Source organism: Hydra vulgaris, chromosome 14, assembly GCF_038396675.1.
Source record: "Hydra vulgaris chromosome 14, alternate assembly HydraT2T_AEP".
Classification (NCBI taxonomy): domain Eukaryota; kingdom Metazoa; phylum Cnidaria; class Hydrozoa; order Anthoathecata; family Hydridae; genus Hydra; species Hydra vulgaris.
Genome location: NC_088933.1, coordinates 12,936,519 through 12,953,351, shown reverse-complemented (window position 1 = coordinate 12,953,351; position 16,833 = coordinate 12,936,519). Strand labels below are relative to the sequence as shown.

The 16,833-nt window shown below is 28.9% G+C and overlaps 1 protein-coding gene across 1 annotated transcript; it reads right to left on the bottom strand.

The window, feature by feature from the left end:
* Positions 1 to 9,456: 9,456 nt before the first annotated feature.
* LOC101239789 (uncharacterized) lies at positions 9,457 to 13,792 on the bottom strand. Its single transcript, XM_065817084.1, has 2 exons — positions 11,884 to 13,792; positions 9,457 to 10,955 (listed from the first exon to the last, which is right to left on the bottom strand). Exons 1-2 carry the CDS (start codon positions 13,090 to 13,092, stop codon positions 9,489 to 9,491), a joined length of 2,676 nt encoding a protein of 891 aa, XP_065673156.1. The 5' UTR covers positions 13,093 to 13,792; the 3' UTR covers positions 9,457 to 9,488.
* Between the last annotated feature and the right edge of the window lie 3,041 nt (positions 13,793 to 16,833).

Here is a 16,833-nt window from a genome sequence, read left to right as displayed (position 1 = left end):
CATTTACTTTTCTTTTATTAATTGCTACTTAAGTTATGCGAACATTGCTTGGTGTAGCACTAACGCGACGAAAATAAAAAAACTGCTTAGCAAACAAAAACAGGCTATAAGGATAATTTCAAACGTAGATCGCTTCTCACACACACAAACAATATTTAATGAACTCAATATCCTAAATGTATATAAACTAAACCTCTATCAATTTCTTATTTTCATGTTCAAACTTGATAAAAATATATTACCAATCTTATTTTATTCAATTTTTGAAAAAATAAATCACATATACCCTACTAGATTTTCAAAATACAACTAAATTCAATCCGAAACTTATTATTCCGCTACTAAATTCTCTATTGTAAACCGAGGACCAAAGTTGTGGAACATAATATTAAATCATGAAATGAAAACTAATTATTCTCTAAACCAATTCAAAACAAAACTTAAGCAATTACTTTTGTTAACTGAAAATGATTTAAATTTTTTCTAATAAAACTTCTTTATATTAGAAATCAATAATTAATAGTTAATTAATTAATAACTTTAGATTATTAATACATAAATAATCAATAATTGTACATATATTTTTATCATTTTAAATGATAATCTTCTTTTTGAGAAATTTATTTTTTATTTTTGCGTTATTTATTAATCTTTTAATTTTATTTTATACTGTTTATTTGCTTTTACTTAATTAGCAATGAAAAGTATTATAAATATAATTAAATTATTAATTAAAATCATATCTTCTTATTTTTCAAACCAATTCTTAAATGTTATTTTTGTCATTTAATATTTTAATAAATTTTGTTTCTTTTATTTTACAAAGCAATTGTTATATCTTATTTTTTGAAAAACTATAAATTTTAAACGATATGCGATATATTTAAATTTTCTTTTATAATATATATCAGAGATATATACATTAAAAATATATTTTATTGTCAAACTATATTTTGTCTAGTAATGACGCATTTTTTGGGGCTTAATGATAAGACTAAATTTGTCTTCTTCTAGCCCCGGTCATGTAATTATTTTTTCATAAGTTACGACTGTAAATTTTTTTTTATCGGCAAAAGTGTAAATAAAAAAAAAAAAAAAATGCCAATGTGCGGCGGATGCCTATGTGTTATCTGGGGATAAGATATGTTGATAAATTCTTTTGTGTGGTATGTATATATAGGTGTCCTCATCAAACCTTAATAAATGAGCTTGTCTTTTAGAAAAATTATACGATTAACAAAAAGTATAAGGAAGTTGTTGGCGCGGGAGAATCAAATGTTGATAATACAAAAAACAAACTTTCCAAAATCATAAAAAAAGTAAGCAAAAAACTTAATCCGAAGATCATAAACAGTACAAGAATCACTGAATATGCAAGTATATCTACTTAAATCACATTATTTATGAATTAAATACAGCTAAAGAAAATTATGAATCTTTATAGGCAGGGGTGATTCTGGGATTTATTAATGCAGCTAAGACACATTTAAAAGCACGCTTAAAAAAGCCTAAAGATCTGAAATTTGAAGAACTGTAGAAGCAAAGGATATAATAGCGGAGTAAATATGAAAACCTGCAGTTATAGTGTACAAAAACGTATACTTGAACAGAAATCATTTGCAATGTGCATATCACAGTATCAATCTAATTCTTGGAAACATGGCAAAATCTTCAGTCGTTGCAATGACAATTTTTTGAATTTTGCTTCAAATTTATCTTTTTTTGGCGCTTCAACATAGCGATGGCAGATCTACAAAATCTGATAGTAAAGTTTATTATCGATGCACGGTGGGAATACAGAATTGATAATGTGAAAGCTGCTCGTTATCAAACAGAAGCCGAGTACAATCCATTGTTGTAAATGGCTGAAAATGCCAACGATCCAAAAGCAATGACCAAAGAAGTTCAACTGGCAAAACAAATCCAAAACTCTCCGTTTTTGGTTACTTTAGCCATCTGGCACAGTTTATTTTTTCAAATCAGTATCTTCAGCTAAATGATGCAATCAAAAAATATGCAATTTGCACTGGAATGTATTAAAATTGCTACCGAGTTTATAAAAAAATACAAAACAAAATGCATTTGTATCTGTTCGCATTTTAGCCAGAGAATTAGCCAAAGAATTAGAAATGGAACCATATAAAATTAAGTTTCTGGCTCTATAAGCTTGAAAAGTAAGAAAGCGTGAAAACATTTTGATTTTAAAAGCATAGATAAATCAATAACAAATTCAATGAAAATGTCGAGTTGAATTTTTTAATGTTTTTGTAGATCAAGCAGTTACGTTAATTACATGTTGTGAGCGAACAGAACGTCACTTTGGTACCTTTGAATTTCTGCACAATATCAAAGTTTTAGAGCTACACTGAAATGATTTGATGAAGTTTTGTGAGGATTTAAATATTGCTTTTACATATACATTTGGTTCAGATATTAATCCAAAGGATTTATGCGATTAGTTGAAAATCTTTTTTAACATTATTCCAGAAAGTGTTTAATCTTCTCGTGGTGCGTTACGTTTTATTCATACTCATATTTTGAATACTGCTATTCCAAATGTTGCTATAATCTTTATATAAAGCTATAACTCCTCCCGAGCCATTTTTACCTTAATGTGCCTCTTTGTGCTTGGCTTGTAGTTTATTTTTATTTTTCCTTCAAACTCAGCATACTTTATTGCACTACTTACCAGTACCTTAAAGTTGACAGGGAATCTTTTTTCAATTTTTTTTTCTGATTATACTTGGACTGATGTCTATTGTATTTCCGCTGATAATTGCACCTCCAACCTAGTTTCCTGAATCCAAACAGTTGCAAGCTTTTATTTCTTGTTGTCGGTTTGGAATTAAGTCTCATTTTAACCTATTGGTTTTTATCTTCTTGTGCAGGTGCCATTTCTAATCATGTTCACTTAATCATAATTGTTTGTAATCGCTTAATCATAGTCGTTTGTAATTGCTTAAGGGGCCATCCATAAAGGACGTAATGAAAAGAGGGGGAAGGGGAGGGGGTCCAGATTAAAAGGGCAAAAAAGAAGACAAGGGGTAAGGGGGGGGGGTCGTCAGAAAAGGACGTCACTTTATATAATTTTTTTTATGTAAACATGTGTTTTTATGAAGTTAACATAAGGGAGTGTTTATTTATCGTAATATAGGAAAGAAATTCGTGTTGATATTTATTTAAATTTTATTTTTGCATATATAAATATATTGAATATATTATACAACTAATTATATATTGCTCAACCCTTGGTAGTTTCTGGTATCATGTATATCATTAGTTGATCGCTACGGGTTTTCGTGCTTATTCTTTTTAATTCGTCACCAAGGACTTAGTGTTGACATCATTTATGATTTTTAAATAGAGTTTTACAAATATTTGTCTGAAGGGAATTGCTTGTGTAGCAATAAATAATGATTGTCTAAAGCGAATATTACAAATGATTGTTTAAAGAGAATTGGTTGTGCAGCAATCATTACATAAAGCATATTTTTTAACTATTTTTTCAATGTGTGGCGAAAGTGTCAAAGATCATTGTTGTCTGCATACTAAAAGATGGATAAAAATAGTCTTCTAAATTTGCTTTTAAATCTTACAATAATGCTTATCCGTTCGAGAAAATAGCCGATAGTCAAAAAAAAAGTCCATAAAATATGGGATAAGATCAAGGAAAAGCAAGATTTGGAGGTTCAAGTAAAGACTTTGATCCAAAAGTATACCTCGATGTTCTTGAAACAAAAAGGTTCTTTAATTTCATTTTGGGCCCATTAAACAACCAAGCAATCTGTTCCTTCTTATACCAGTTCTTCCTCTTTAGAGTTCCAGCTTTTTTCAGATCAATTTATTGAGCCAGTAGATATCGTTGATACCAAGTCAGATGCCTCTCGACAAGACATCCTGAGCACAGTTCAAATTGAGACAAAGAAGACCAAGACTCATGCTCAAGACACAATCAAAGCAGATATTGTTGCTTTGAATCAAGAAATAGCTGCTATGAGGAGCAGAAAAAGAAGTGGCTTATGGAACGATGCTGAAGAAGAAACCATTAAAAAGAAAAAGACCAATGTCCAGGAGCTTACGAGTAATCTAAACAAGTTGATTGGCAATATAAAGTCAAAACAAAAATCAAGGACTGAAAAGAAAACTGTCATGAATCAGGTAATATTTATTGCATCATATAATAATAAGTTACCATAATAATATTGTAAAAAATGAGCATTAGCTTATTTGTATAGTTCTTTCGGTAGTGTACTGTTCGCTAACCACCCGGAAGTGAAAAAAGTTAAAGTAGGTGACGGAAGTAAAGTCTTAAAGTAGGAAGTAAAGTCTTAAAGTAGGTGGCGGAATCGGTCGCCCTACTATTGAGGTAGAACAATATTGCGTGTCATCATTCAACTTGCTAAATATGGATCTGCTGCCCAAGAGAAAAGACAATCTGAAGTGTATAGGGTGAGAGTACAACTTTAGATTATAAATAACTCTAATGGACTATATTAGGTCTCAATATAACTTTTCAGCCTCTGAACTTATTCACTGATTATTTTTTAATTACTTTTAAAGAGCCTCAAATTGTTAGATGAGCTTGGTGCCGAGCTCGAAAAGTTAGGTTACAATCTTAGCAGAAGTGCTTTATATACTCATTTGCTGCCAAAACGGAGCGATTCGCTTGAAGGAAAGAGACACGTTCACATGGTTCCAGTTAAGTTGATGCGGGCTCAAAATGACCTGCATTCAAGTCACGTGGATGGTCCATTTTGTACAGCAACGATAAAGAATGTGAAAGAAGTTTGTTCTTTTTTGGGCCCCAAGGATGTGTGCTTTATAAGGCAAGACGATAAAGCTCGGATTCCTTCTGGAATCACTGCTCCCAACAAATAAGCTCCTATATAATATGCGGCCGTTACGCAGTGGTTAGAGCACTTGGTTTATAAGCAGGAGATCCAGGTTCGAAACAAGCTCTGGACATATTTTTGCGTCACGGTAAGGAAGGAGGCGTGAAGTTCCTGATTAAATGCACTTCCGCGGTGCTCTAAGTCCATAAGGTCTTCTTGTGGCACCTAAAAAAAAAAAAGATAAAAAAAAAAAAAAGATAAAAAAAAATCATATTGATGCATATGGAATATCGAGTTTATCTTCCTGATCATGATTGGGTAATCGCTTCAAAGCACAAACTCATTCCGTCCGTCACGCAGGTATTGCAATCAAACCAGATGGGCTTGGAAAATCTGACGCAGTTTCCTATTCCAGTCCCACTTTTGTTGCTATTCGATCTGCAAAGCATTCATCATCGACAGCGTATGCTCACGGATTGGACTTTGAATGACTTTTCACTCTGTCAGAGTTTGATTCTATCACAAAAAATCTTTTGACCAAGCCAGTGGTTGTCTTCAGTGTTGATGGTGGACCAGATGAAAATCCACGATACGCTAAAGTCATCGAAACTGATATAGCCTTCTTTTTCAAATTTTTTATTGCGATCTATCAATGCAGTTATATTTCTTCTAATTTAAATATCTATTTTGTTTACAGCAATTCATCATTTCCTTACAGATGATTTGGATGCCTTATTCATCATGACGATTGCGCCAGGACGGAGTGCTTTCAATCAAGCCGAGAGAAGGATGGCTCTACTGAGTAAAGAGTTGGTGGGATTAATTCTACCTCATGATCATTATGGACCTCATCTAGACTCTAAAGGTATTCAAATTCATTTTTAATATCAACTGTTTATCAAAATACAATATATATACAAGGAGTTAACTATCTGCATTGCGACTTATATTTAAGGCAGGACAGTGAATCTTCTTTTGGAGAAACAGAACTTTGGTTTTGCTGGAAAGAGCTGTGCCTTGGTCTATTCAGATCTGATGATTGACCAGTTTCCAACGGTGGCCGAGTATATCAATCCAGACAAAAAAGACGGAGCTCGATGTCCACCATCTCTTATCAAAGGATCAGGACTGGTTTGCCTCTCATGTGCGCACCAGTCAATATTTCACGCAAATTATGAAATGTGAATATCCCGGATGTTGCGCTTTGAAAAGGAGCACTTACTTCCATGTTATTCCTGGTCGATTTTTGCCTCCACCTGTTCCAATCAGCCAGTCAGAAGATGGCTTGAAAGCTGTATCCATTTCAGACGTCGCCAGCAAGAATCGTTTTCCTTCTATATTTTTTCTTATTGCTTCCAATATTCAGAGCACCATTCCTTGATTGTTGAAATCATTCAAACCTCCTTCTTAAAATTTGTTTTGCCCCTCTGCGCAATTAAGCTTGTCTCAGAAAATCTGCAAGCACTGTAACTTGTACTTTGCCTCCCAAGTCATGCTCAAAAAGCATGTCAACTTTACTCATTCCAATGTTATTAACTGAATGGCTATTACTCTTTTGCAAGTCAGGCCTGTTCGCATTGCCGCGAAGCGCAAAAGAGAGTTAATGGCCGTAGTTGCAGTAGAAGAGAATGCGCCCTTTGCTAAATGGTTCGATGAGCACGAAATCGAAACGGAGGACCTACATATTCCGAATGATTCAACTATTTTTATATACTTTTTTTTTTTCCAGAAAGACAAAAGAACAAAAGCACACATGGAAATACCTAATCAGATTCTTAATGATATTTATAGGGAGGTGGGGACTCAATTTTATTGCGTCCTTTTTAAGGGGGTATAGGAAAAAAGGACAATCGGTGACAAAGGGGGCAGGGGGTCAAAAAATGCCTAATAAATGGTGACGTCCTTTATGGACGGCCCCTAATCATGACATGATCAAAACAGTAGTATATTTTAATTTATGTTAATAAATATTAATTTAAATTAATCTTAAATTCAATAACCCTGAAAGTTCAAAATCTAAATTAAATAATTACTGACATAATTCATTATCATCAATTGCAATGGTTTTTTTTTAATCTTTTTGTTCTTTCTTTTTCTTTCTTTCGTTTGTTGTTTGCTTGTTTGTCTGTTTGTTTGTTTATTTTATCTAATTTATTTATGGTATTACCTATTAATTAAGATGATCTTATTTTAATATTTTTGTAAACATTTATCTTATTTCTTAATTTATATTTTATACTCCTGGAAAAAATTTTGTAAAAATATATATAGTAACACGGTGCTCGGCGATAAGACAAAAATAATGTTTTTTTCTTGCTCCGGCCATTAATTTTATTTGTAAATTTATGTAGGTTGTAAGATTTATTCAACGGCAAAGTATAATGTTAAATAAATATATATGCAAACACATAGATTAAATATATACTTTTCTAGATGGCTGAGAAAGAAGCAATTCATTAGAAAAATTAATCTAAAAATTTGTCAAATTATTCCAGTTTGCATTGCTTTAACAATTGTGTATGCTGTTAGCAACATTAATTTGAAAGAAAATTTTGTACACTCCCTTGTGGAAATATTCCATACAAAAATAGTACACCAGAAACTTTTTACATTTTTGAAACCACCATACCTAGTACAGTTATAATCTAAATTTTGAAAAAATGTTGACAATTTACCAAAAAAATAGAGGTTTAAAAAGGCAGGTCTGTGTTCAAGATTGGTAATTTTCAGAAATAATGCAAACTTGATATAAACGCTTCAGTAAAACATTTTTAAAAATGACATTAATTGATTATCTAAAAAAAGGGCTAGAATGTTTTGACGAACAAACCTCTGAATCTGTTAAGCATAATATTAATCAGTTCTAAAAAAACGATTACAAGATATCCCACTGTTCCAAAAATTATTCCAAAAACTTTCTACATACAACTCTCGTCATAATTTCTTTTTAAAAAATCTTGCTAAATGAATTAATACACTAATTTTTTTTTTTATTGTCTTTATATATATTTTTATTTTTTTATTGTATTTATAAATTTTTTTATTGAACTTATAAATTGTGAAAAGTTAGTTGGTGGAAGTAAAATATCAGACATTTATTATAAATTTACAATGTTAATTATCACTAAAATCCTCAACAAAATTATCAAAATCTCCTTTGATTTTTCTATTCAAGTGTGCCAACCATACTCAAACTCAAAACTTTATCCAAGTGTGCATAATTCTACCCAAACTCAAAAATGTTAAAACAAATATTAAAATCTTTAGCAAAAATTTTGAAGTTTTATATTTACGGTACAAGAGTGATTGGAGTTACTCTACTTTGACCCTAAGTATCTTTTCCTTGTGTAACACCCACTTATATATATTTTTCTTCCCGATTTTATAATAACAAAAATTAAAACACATCGCCAGATTTCAACTTTTATACGGAAAAAAGTTTTGTTCAAAAGTTGTGAACATTTAAAGTAATTTGTTGGGGTAAACGGGCAAATAATAGACTTAAATGTCTACAATTTTTTAACAACAAATAAATTTTAACGAAATTTTAAATCCTACAATTAATTTCTATTTAGTTTAAGGTATTATTAAAAAATTCACTACACTCATTCATGGGGCAAGGGACCCAAATTTTCTGGTTAAGCTTGTTTCCAGTCTCCAATAACCATAATATCTTGTAAAAAATTATTGTATGACTACAGTATCAATATTAAAAAATTTCAAGCATGCACCATCTCAGAAAGTTACCTATCTTATGCACCAAAATATCCAGGACCCGTCTTTTTCAAAACTTTCTGTTGTATTTTTTTATCGTATGAATTATTTCCACTAGAGTGTGTGCGCGAAACAATCAAAACATTTTTTAAAATTATAATGATTGAAATATTTTTTAAATTTTTACAAAATTTTTATAATACAATTTAATACACTTTTGAATCAAATATTAAATGGTAAAAATTTTTTATAAATTTATTTTTAAAATTTTTGCAAAACTGGTATAATTCTATTAAAAAACTTTTTCATAAAATATTAATTGCTAAAAATTCTTTATAAATTTATTTTTTAAGTTTTTACAAATTATATAGTACTATTTTTAATAAAATGTTAAATGCCTAAAATATTTTATTAATTTAATTTTTTAGTTTTAAAAAAATTTATATAGTAGTACTTTTAATAAAATATTAAATACTAAAAAAAATTTATATTGTTAAATTCAAAAATATAAAAAAATATATATTTATATATATATAAGAAGCATAAACTATCTATTTATTAAACAAATAAATAGAATATTTTTATAAATAAAATATACTTTATAAAAACAAAAGAAATTTTACAATTAAAAAGTTTAAATTAAGTAAAACGTAATTTTTTATATTTTATAATTAGGATATATTTAATTTTATTTCAAGTTATTGACTCAAACATCTTTATGGTTTTAATATAATATAATATATATTATAACATATATATTATAATATATATATATATATGTATATATATATATATATATATATATATATATATATATATATATATATATATATATATATATATATATATATATATATATATATATATATATATATATATATATATATATATATATATATATATATAATAAAAAGTAGTTAAGTTTTCAAAGCAACAAAGCAACTAAACTTGGTTTTTAGATAATGAATTAGGCCAAATTTTAAGAAGGTACTCTAACGCGTCAACCTGTTTTTTTATATCTAGCATTCCAGTTGTTAAAGCTGGAGGGCACATCATTACGGGACCAAAGCAGACAGCTAAGTTTTTAAAATTCATTTTGTTTTCTTCTTTTTTAGAAGCAACTTTCAGCAAATGCTCCATGATGTAAATTAATGTTGCCCTATTGGAGTAATGTACTTTTTTCATTGAGTTTAATAGAACTACATCATTACAACTGCTTTTATCGTCGAGAAGTGAGTACTCGTATAACTTTAAAAATAGTTTTTTTGGAATTAATGGCTGGGGCAACTCTCTCAAATAGTCTTTTAGAACGCCAGAAAATACGTGACAGTCAAACTCATCAGTATTTTCATTTTCAAAGTTTTTTTCATCGAATTTAGAACGTAGGAGCTTTTTCTTTTTTGCGTTTCCACATATGCGGTATATGCCTTCTTGAGAAATACCGTTCAGTTCGATTTCGTGAACACACTTTCTAACAATAAGCGGAATAGTATTGGCATCATCGATCAAAGTTTGCTCTATATTAAAACCAAATACCCCTTTTTTAGAGTTAGATGGTGCGCGCTTTAAAAAGCTGTGAATTCCGATGATCTTAAGAGATAATTCAATTTTAATCCCATACTTAGCTGTCTTCAGTATTATATGGGCTTGGTTTTCGAATGCTAACGGTTTTCCTAAGTATATTCTAGCAATGTCACTCGGCTTTTCTTTTTTGTTTAAGAATATTTTTAGTTCTAATAAATATGCTTCATTAACTTCAATTTCAAATGATTCATCCATTTTTAAATGTTCTTGCATTTTTTTACCTGATGCATTTGCTTTAGCTTCGCCATTTATTTCAATAGAGCATACAAAACAACCTTGTTTTCGGCAACCAGATATTTCATGCATAGTAACATAAAGACTTCCAGAAAAAGTTTTTTTTTCTACATCAACTTTGTTGCTTTCGCTATTATTAATTTTTTCGCTCTCATAAATAAAAAAATCTTGGCTTAAATCTAGCGAGTCTGAACAATCAGTATCTGTTGCTTTCTTAAAACCACTTGTTTCCACCGGTTTCACCAAAACGGTATTATTTTGTTTCGATTTTAAAAACCTTTTAGATTCTAAAATGTTATTGAAGGATGATTTAAAACTTTTATGACGTAAAATATCACTATTTCTGATCATTTCCGTCTTGTTTTTTCCGAACTGCTTTTCAAAAGTACGTAATAAATCGCTCTTTAAATGCGCTTCATGCAGTAAGTTATGCGTGGAATGAAAATTTAATGAAGTTTCTTCCGTGTCTGTTTTAAAATTCGGCTTCAAATACGTAAAAAAATCCATTGCTGATTTAGTTTCTATGTTCAAATCGTTTGATTCTTGCATAATAGCAATAATTTCTTCCAAAGAAAGATTGTTTGTTTTACGCTAAATTTAAACAATATTATTTTTAGATATTTTAAGATGTTTTAATAATTAATTTTAAACAATTTATGTAAATTAACTACATAGATACTTTTTATTTTGAACGGGGAGTAATTTAAATGGATATCTTTAAGTTTATTAAACAATTAATTAAATAATTTTAAACAAACTATTTGAAGAAAAAGAAATTAAAGAAAAAAGTAGCGGAGAATGGGGAGAAGTGGGACAAGTAAATTTCTTTTAGGGTAATTGCAATATTTTTTTATTTGATGTATAAACTCAACCAAACAAGTTTTTACGAATAAACCTTCTTTTTAGGCGCCGATTCATTCCTCTAAGGTTTCCAGCCAATTATAACTAAGTATCTAAATTTTTGCTTTTAGAGAAACCGTGCCATTGGGGTAAAGTGGGACAATGAGTAGAAGTGGGACAAATAAATTTAAAACAACATTTTAACACAAATGATTAAGTAGAAGTGATGTCATAAAATCGACATAAAAATGTTCAAGAGCTTTCACCAATCAAAATAATCGAATGGCAACGGGAAGAAGCGGGGCATAAATATTTCTTTTTTCTGTCCTTCTTCACCCCAATGTATACACTTTTTTAAGGTACATTTCAAAATTAGGGATTCTAGCGCACGCAGGGAAACAAAGCAATTTTTGCTAAATAGAAGGGAAGAAACTTAATTGTTTACATTAAATAACAGTATTTAGGCACCACTCCTAATTAGAAATTTCAGGCTGTCCAACTTCTCCCGCGTCCCATTTCTCCCCACTCTCCCCTATGCTAATGCATTTTGCTAAATTTAATTAGAATTAAGGAATTATTAATTAAAAGTATGTTTTTATATCGTTTTATCTATACTCATGATCTTATGATGTAACAGTATATTACACATAAACATTAAAAAAAAAGTATTATTTCATACCTGGTTTACACTTAAAATTTCATCCCCGGCATAAAATAAGTTGTTGACATCAGCAAAACTTCCCAGAGTAACCCGAGAAACAAAAATCCCTTCATGAATCCTGTCGATTCCGTTTCCAGATCGAATATAAAAACCTAGTGATTGTCCGGGTAGTTTCTTTATCTCTATTTTTTTTACAACGTTTCCGTCTTCATCTAAATAAACTTCTTTTATTCCTGATATTTTTTTTACGGTATCTTTTACTAAAGTAATACTCAACCGTCTGTTTTTATGTTTGTGACTAACAGTGAAGTATTCAGCAGAGTCCTTAAAGTATTCTGTGGAGTCGTCAGAGTGTTCATTGGAATCTTTACCTTTAATAAAAATTCTTTTTTGGAAAAACTTTGCATTTTTATGATCGTTTGAAGACATGGGATTCATAGAATCTTTTAAAAGTTGATTTCTACCAAAGTTTGTTTTATCTTTAGTTATGAAAGCTAAACTTTTGACTGACTTTGCGATATGCTTGGCCAACGGTTTCTTCTTGTACTGCTTTGTGAACTGAATCAAGTCCATCAAATTAGGTCCATCTTCATCGCTGGTAAATTCAAAATCAATTCCATTACGTCTACTATTTGATACATAACCTTCATCCTCATTAAAAATATCAACGCTAAAACTTTTGCCAATGAATTCTTGCTTTGAAAACACATTTGATCTTGCTAAATCTAACGTCATTTCAATACTTTTTTCATTGCTTTCAACAAGAACGTTGTCATTTTCTCCATGAACGTTGTAATTGTAAAGTTCATTTGATGTCAAATCTCCTACACTTAGGCTTCCACGGTTAAATGAAAAATTCGAATTTTTATTCTTATTGTTATATTTCATATTTTCAAATGAACCATTTCTCAAATGAATTAAAAAATGATTTGATTCGTCCAGAGTTCCTAATTTTGCTTTGCAACAGTTGTAATCAAATTTGCATTTTATTACATCTATATTATTACTCTTCCTGATCAGTGATGCTTCGTTCAATGCCGTATCATTTAGTTCAGATTGAAGGCTGGCCATTTTTGCTATTAAACAATCAAATGTGTCAGTAAGTGATAAATCTTTTGTATCGTTAGATTTATCAACATTTTCTTCACATCTGTCAAAAATATTCATATAAGTTTCAGACGTGATGTAAGTTATCTCTTTATTTGAAATTTTTCTGAACGATTGCATGCCAAACGTTATTTTGTGAAATTCTTTATATTCTTCTAAAAATTTTAGCAAACTAATAACTTAACTGAATTTTGTTCGATCAAACCAAGTTAGTCGATTGCAAATTTTTTTTAACAAGATTTTAAGACTTATTATTAAGTATAGCTAAAAATTACTTGAACAGCAAACTGTGAAGTTTTTTAAAGCAGCCAGTTGATGTGTGTATAATAATGTTATTGTAAATGTTGCAACATTTATATCAATGCTATTGATCGCGATCATCATTCATACATAGTTTTAGCTTTACTATACAAATACTCTAAACGCCTCTGCATTTGACGAATGGTTTCGAAAGAAAGATTAATAGAAATGAATGAAAACCATGCTAATCTTTTCTTCCTTTATAGTTTAATGATAATAATAAATTAATGTACAATGTACTTATTTATAATATGCTTTTGCTATTAAAATTTCTTTATAGTATTATATGCAATGAAATATCTATAAAATTTTGTTTTTTTTAAACTTGTTGAGATTTCTAATTTGATTTGCGTTGTAATTGACTCTATTTTTATAACTATAAAACTTTGTAGTAAAGTTTCCGATTATAAATTGTTAAAAGTTATAATTATTTAAACTATAAATTGGTTGTTTGTAATGTCGTTGCATTATAAATTGTATTATATATAAGTTTTTACAATTTTTACAAATTTAAAAAACTATTTTTTTAAAGTTAAAAATTTTTTTAACTACTGGTTTCGAAATATGACGTTACATATTTTTGTTTAAACAAAAAACCACCTCTGTTTCCTTAGAGGTGGGTTTTAGGAAGCTTAATTCAAACAATTTTCTGCAAAAAAAATTGTTTGAATTAAGCTTCAAAAAAAAAATGCAAAAAACTGCTGTATTTCAAACATTATTTTATCTTTATAAATAGGAGAACAAGGGGTAATTCGGCAAATGTTGGCTAATCTTATTACAACATAAAATAAAAAAGTGAATGGAAATTTTTTATATCGTTTAATTTAAAACATCATTTGGTTTTTAGAAATATTTCTAACTTGATTTTTAAGCCAGTCTATTTTTACATTAAAAAAAAGTATAAATAACACAATCAGTTTTAATGGGCAATCCACCATTTTGTGAATGGTTTTTTGCAACGCGCGTTTACTTTGATATACATTAATAGTTTTAAAGTGGAAAGTCTAGAAGTCCCCATCACGTGACTAAATGACGAATTTTTATTTCAAGTTATTATTCTTGTAAGCTAAAAACTCATTCGGGTTATGAATCGTTACGACAAAATAAATACCCAGAAAAATTTATATAGTCATTATATACATTGTAACTATTAACATATTTATTTCATTTTAGAATTTTTTCAAAAAATTCTAATAACAAGAAATTTTAAACTACTTTAAAAATAAAGCTATAATTTTTGTTGCTGAAGAAATTTTTTTTTTTTAAATAAATGTACTCTTTATAATTTTATTATCGGTGTTTTTTAAATAAGTTGTATTTTAAACTTGTTTTTTTTCCCACATATTTCAATAGGTTTTATTTGCGTGTCATCAAGGACTTATCTCTAAACATCCTTTGTTTAGTTAATAAGATAAACCTAATTTAAGTGTGACAGCAAACTTTTTTTCATTTTTATTTTTTAATATTGCCGAAGAAAGTTATAATTTAAAAAATAACATAAATGTTTAAACAAATTGTTGGAGCAAAAAGAAGACATCAATTTTTCTTATTACTGAGCTCAATTATGGCTTTATTACACGTCGTTTTTTACAATAAAATATATAAAATCGTGATAAATGCTTGTGATAAAATATATATAACATATGTAAAATTACGTTTCATAAGTGATATAACTGTTGATAACATAAATAATTTTTGAAAAATGATTTTAGAACAAATAAAAGTAAAAGCAAATAAAAATAATAAATTATGTTAATTTAAATTTTTTTACTAAAAAAAAAAAGTCCATTGATAATAGAAAACGCTTTGATTAAGATTTGAACAGTTCACGTGTATTTCTCTTGATTGTAAAAATCTGGGGAAGGAGGGGGAATGGGGTAAATCTCCACACATAAAGTCCGCAATGAACTATGAATGTAAATTTTGGAATGACAAATTTGTTATATAGAATCTAGTAGGGCATTTGTGACTTATTTTGCTAAAATTGAGTTGAAATATTGGTGTAGATAGTCCATATTTTATTTTGTACATAAACTGTGAAACAAGATGTATGTTAATTTTGTATATATTCAACGCTCCAAGTTTGCATAAGAAAGGTTCACACGACACCTCTTGTGAAACTCTCTTATGCAAACCTAAGCTTAGTATAGTTTGTGCTTGCCCAGGTCACCATAGTTACCATAGCTTAGGTAACTATGTACTAATGAAAAGTATAAACTTTTTAAGGAATTGATATCTAGGAAATGTTTTGCTTTATACAATCTTAGAAAAATTTAGGAAAAGTTTTGCTTTATACAATTTTTCCGTATTTAAAATAGACAGATTTTTAGTGTGACACCAAAGCCGTAGTTGGGATAGAGAAACTTTAGGTCTGACAGACTAAACATTACTAGCTTATTTGGTTTCTACAGACTAAACATTGGTTTCTGACAGACTAAACATTACTAGCTTATTTGGTTTCTAATATACACTTGATAAGAAATTATGATTTTTAATGCTATAATCCTGCTTCAAGTTATTATTGTTTTATTATTAAATGAAAAAGTTGAAGAAGATATTAAATAGGCTGTAAAAAAAAAAGATTACCTTTTATGCATTCAAACTGAAGACCTTAGTGCTAAATGTATTCACCTAGAAGTTATGCAAGACAGGCACTCCTCTGATAACTAGTATTTTGTCCTATTACGTGACTTTTATACGTTTTACACCAAAAGCAAACACTGGACTTATGCAACAAAAACTAGACTTTTAACAAAACTATATTATAAATATTTATTACTTAACTTAATTTGAGTAATTGCTACAAAAATTACCCTAAAATATTTGATTAGGAAAACATACCACAATTACTACACTATAATGCTATATAGATAAAACTCAGCAAGCATTCTATTCTATTCTGGATTTTTAGTAGACCTTTATAAGCATTTTAGGCGGTCCACTCAAATATGAGTGGACCGCTCAAAATGTCTATAAAGGAGCTTGCCGATGTGGTTTGCCGATGACGAACCAATATGCCATATGTTAGGAAGTTACTGGCTGGCCATATATGGCAGATGCCACTAAAGATCCACTAAGTAACCAATCAGCAAAACTCCAATAAACCGCTTAAAATGTCTTTATAGGTTCACTGCAAATCCACTATAACAATGTTTGCTGGAAAGTCTTTGGTGTCACTCATGTTATTCTTCTATACTTTTCCCACACATTTTCAAATTTTAAATTATTTTACCACATCTTAACGTTTTCTTGTCATTGAAATTCAACTTAGAAAAACCTGGCTCTGTTCAAACTTTGCTCCTTTGAATACACTAGTGCCAGTGACAAGTTTTATCAACGGCTCATCCGTTCTTTTAAAGTCGAAGTAAATTAAACATTTTATTGCAATATATTATATATATATATATATATATATATATATATATATATATATATATATATATATATATATATATATATATATAAATACAGAATATATATATATATATAAATACAGAATATATATATATATACAGAATAATAGAAAATATATATATATATAAATACAGAATATATATATAT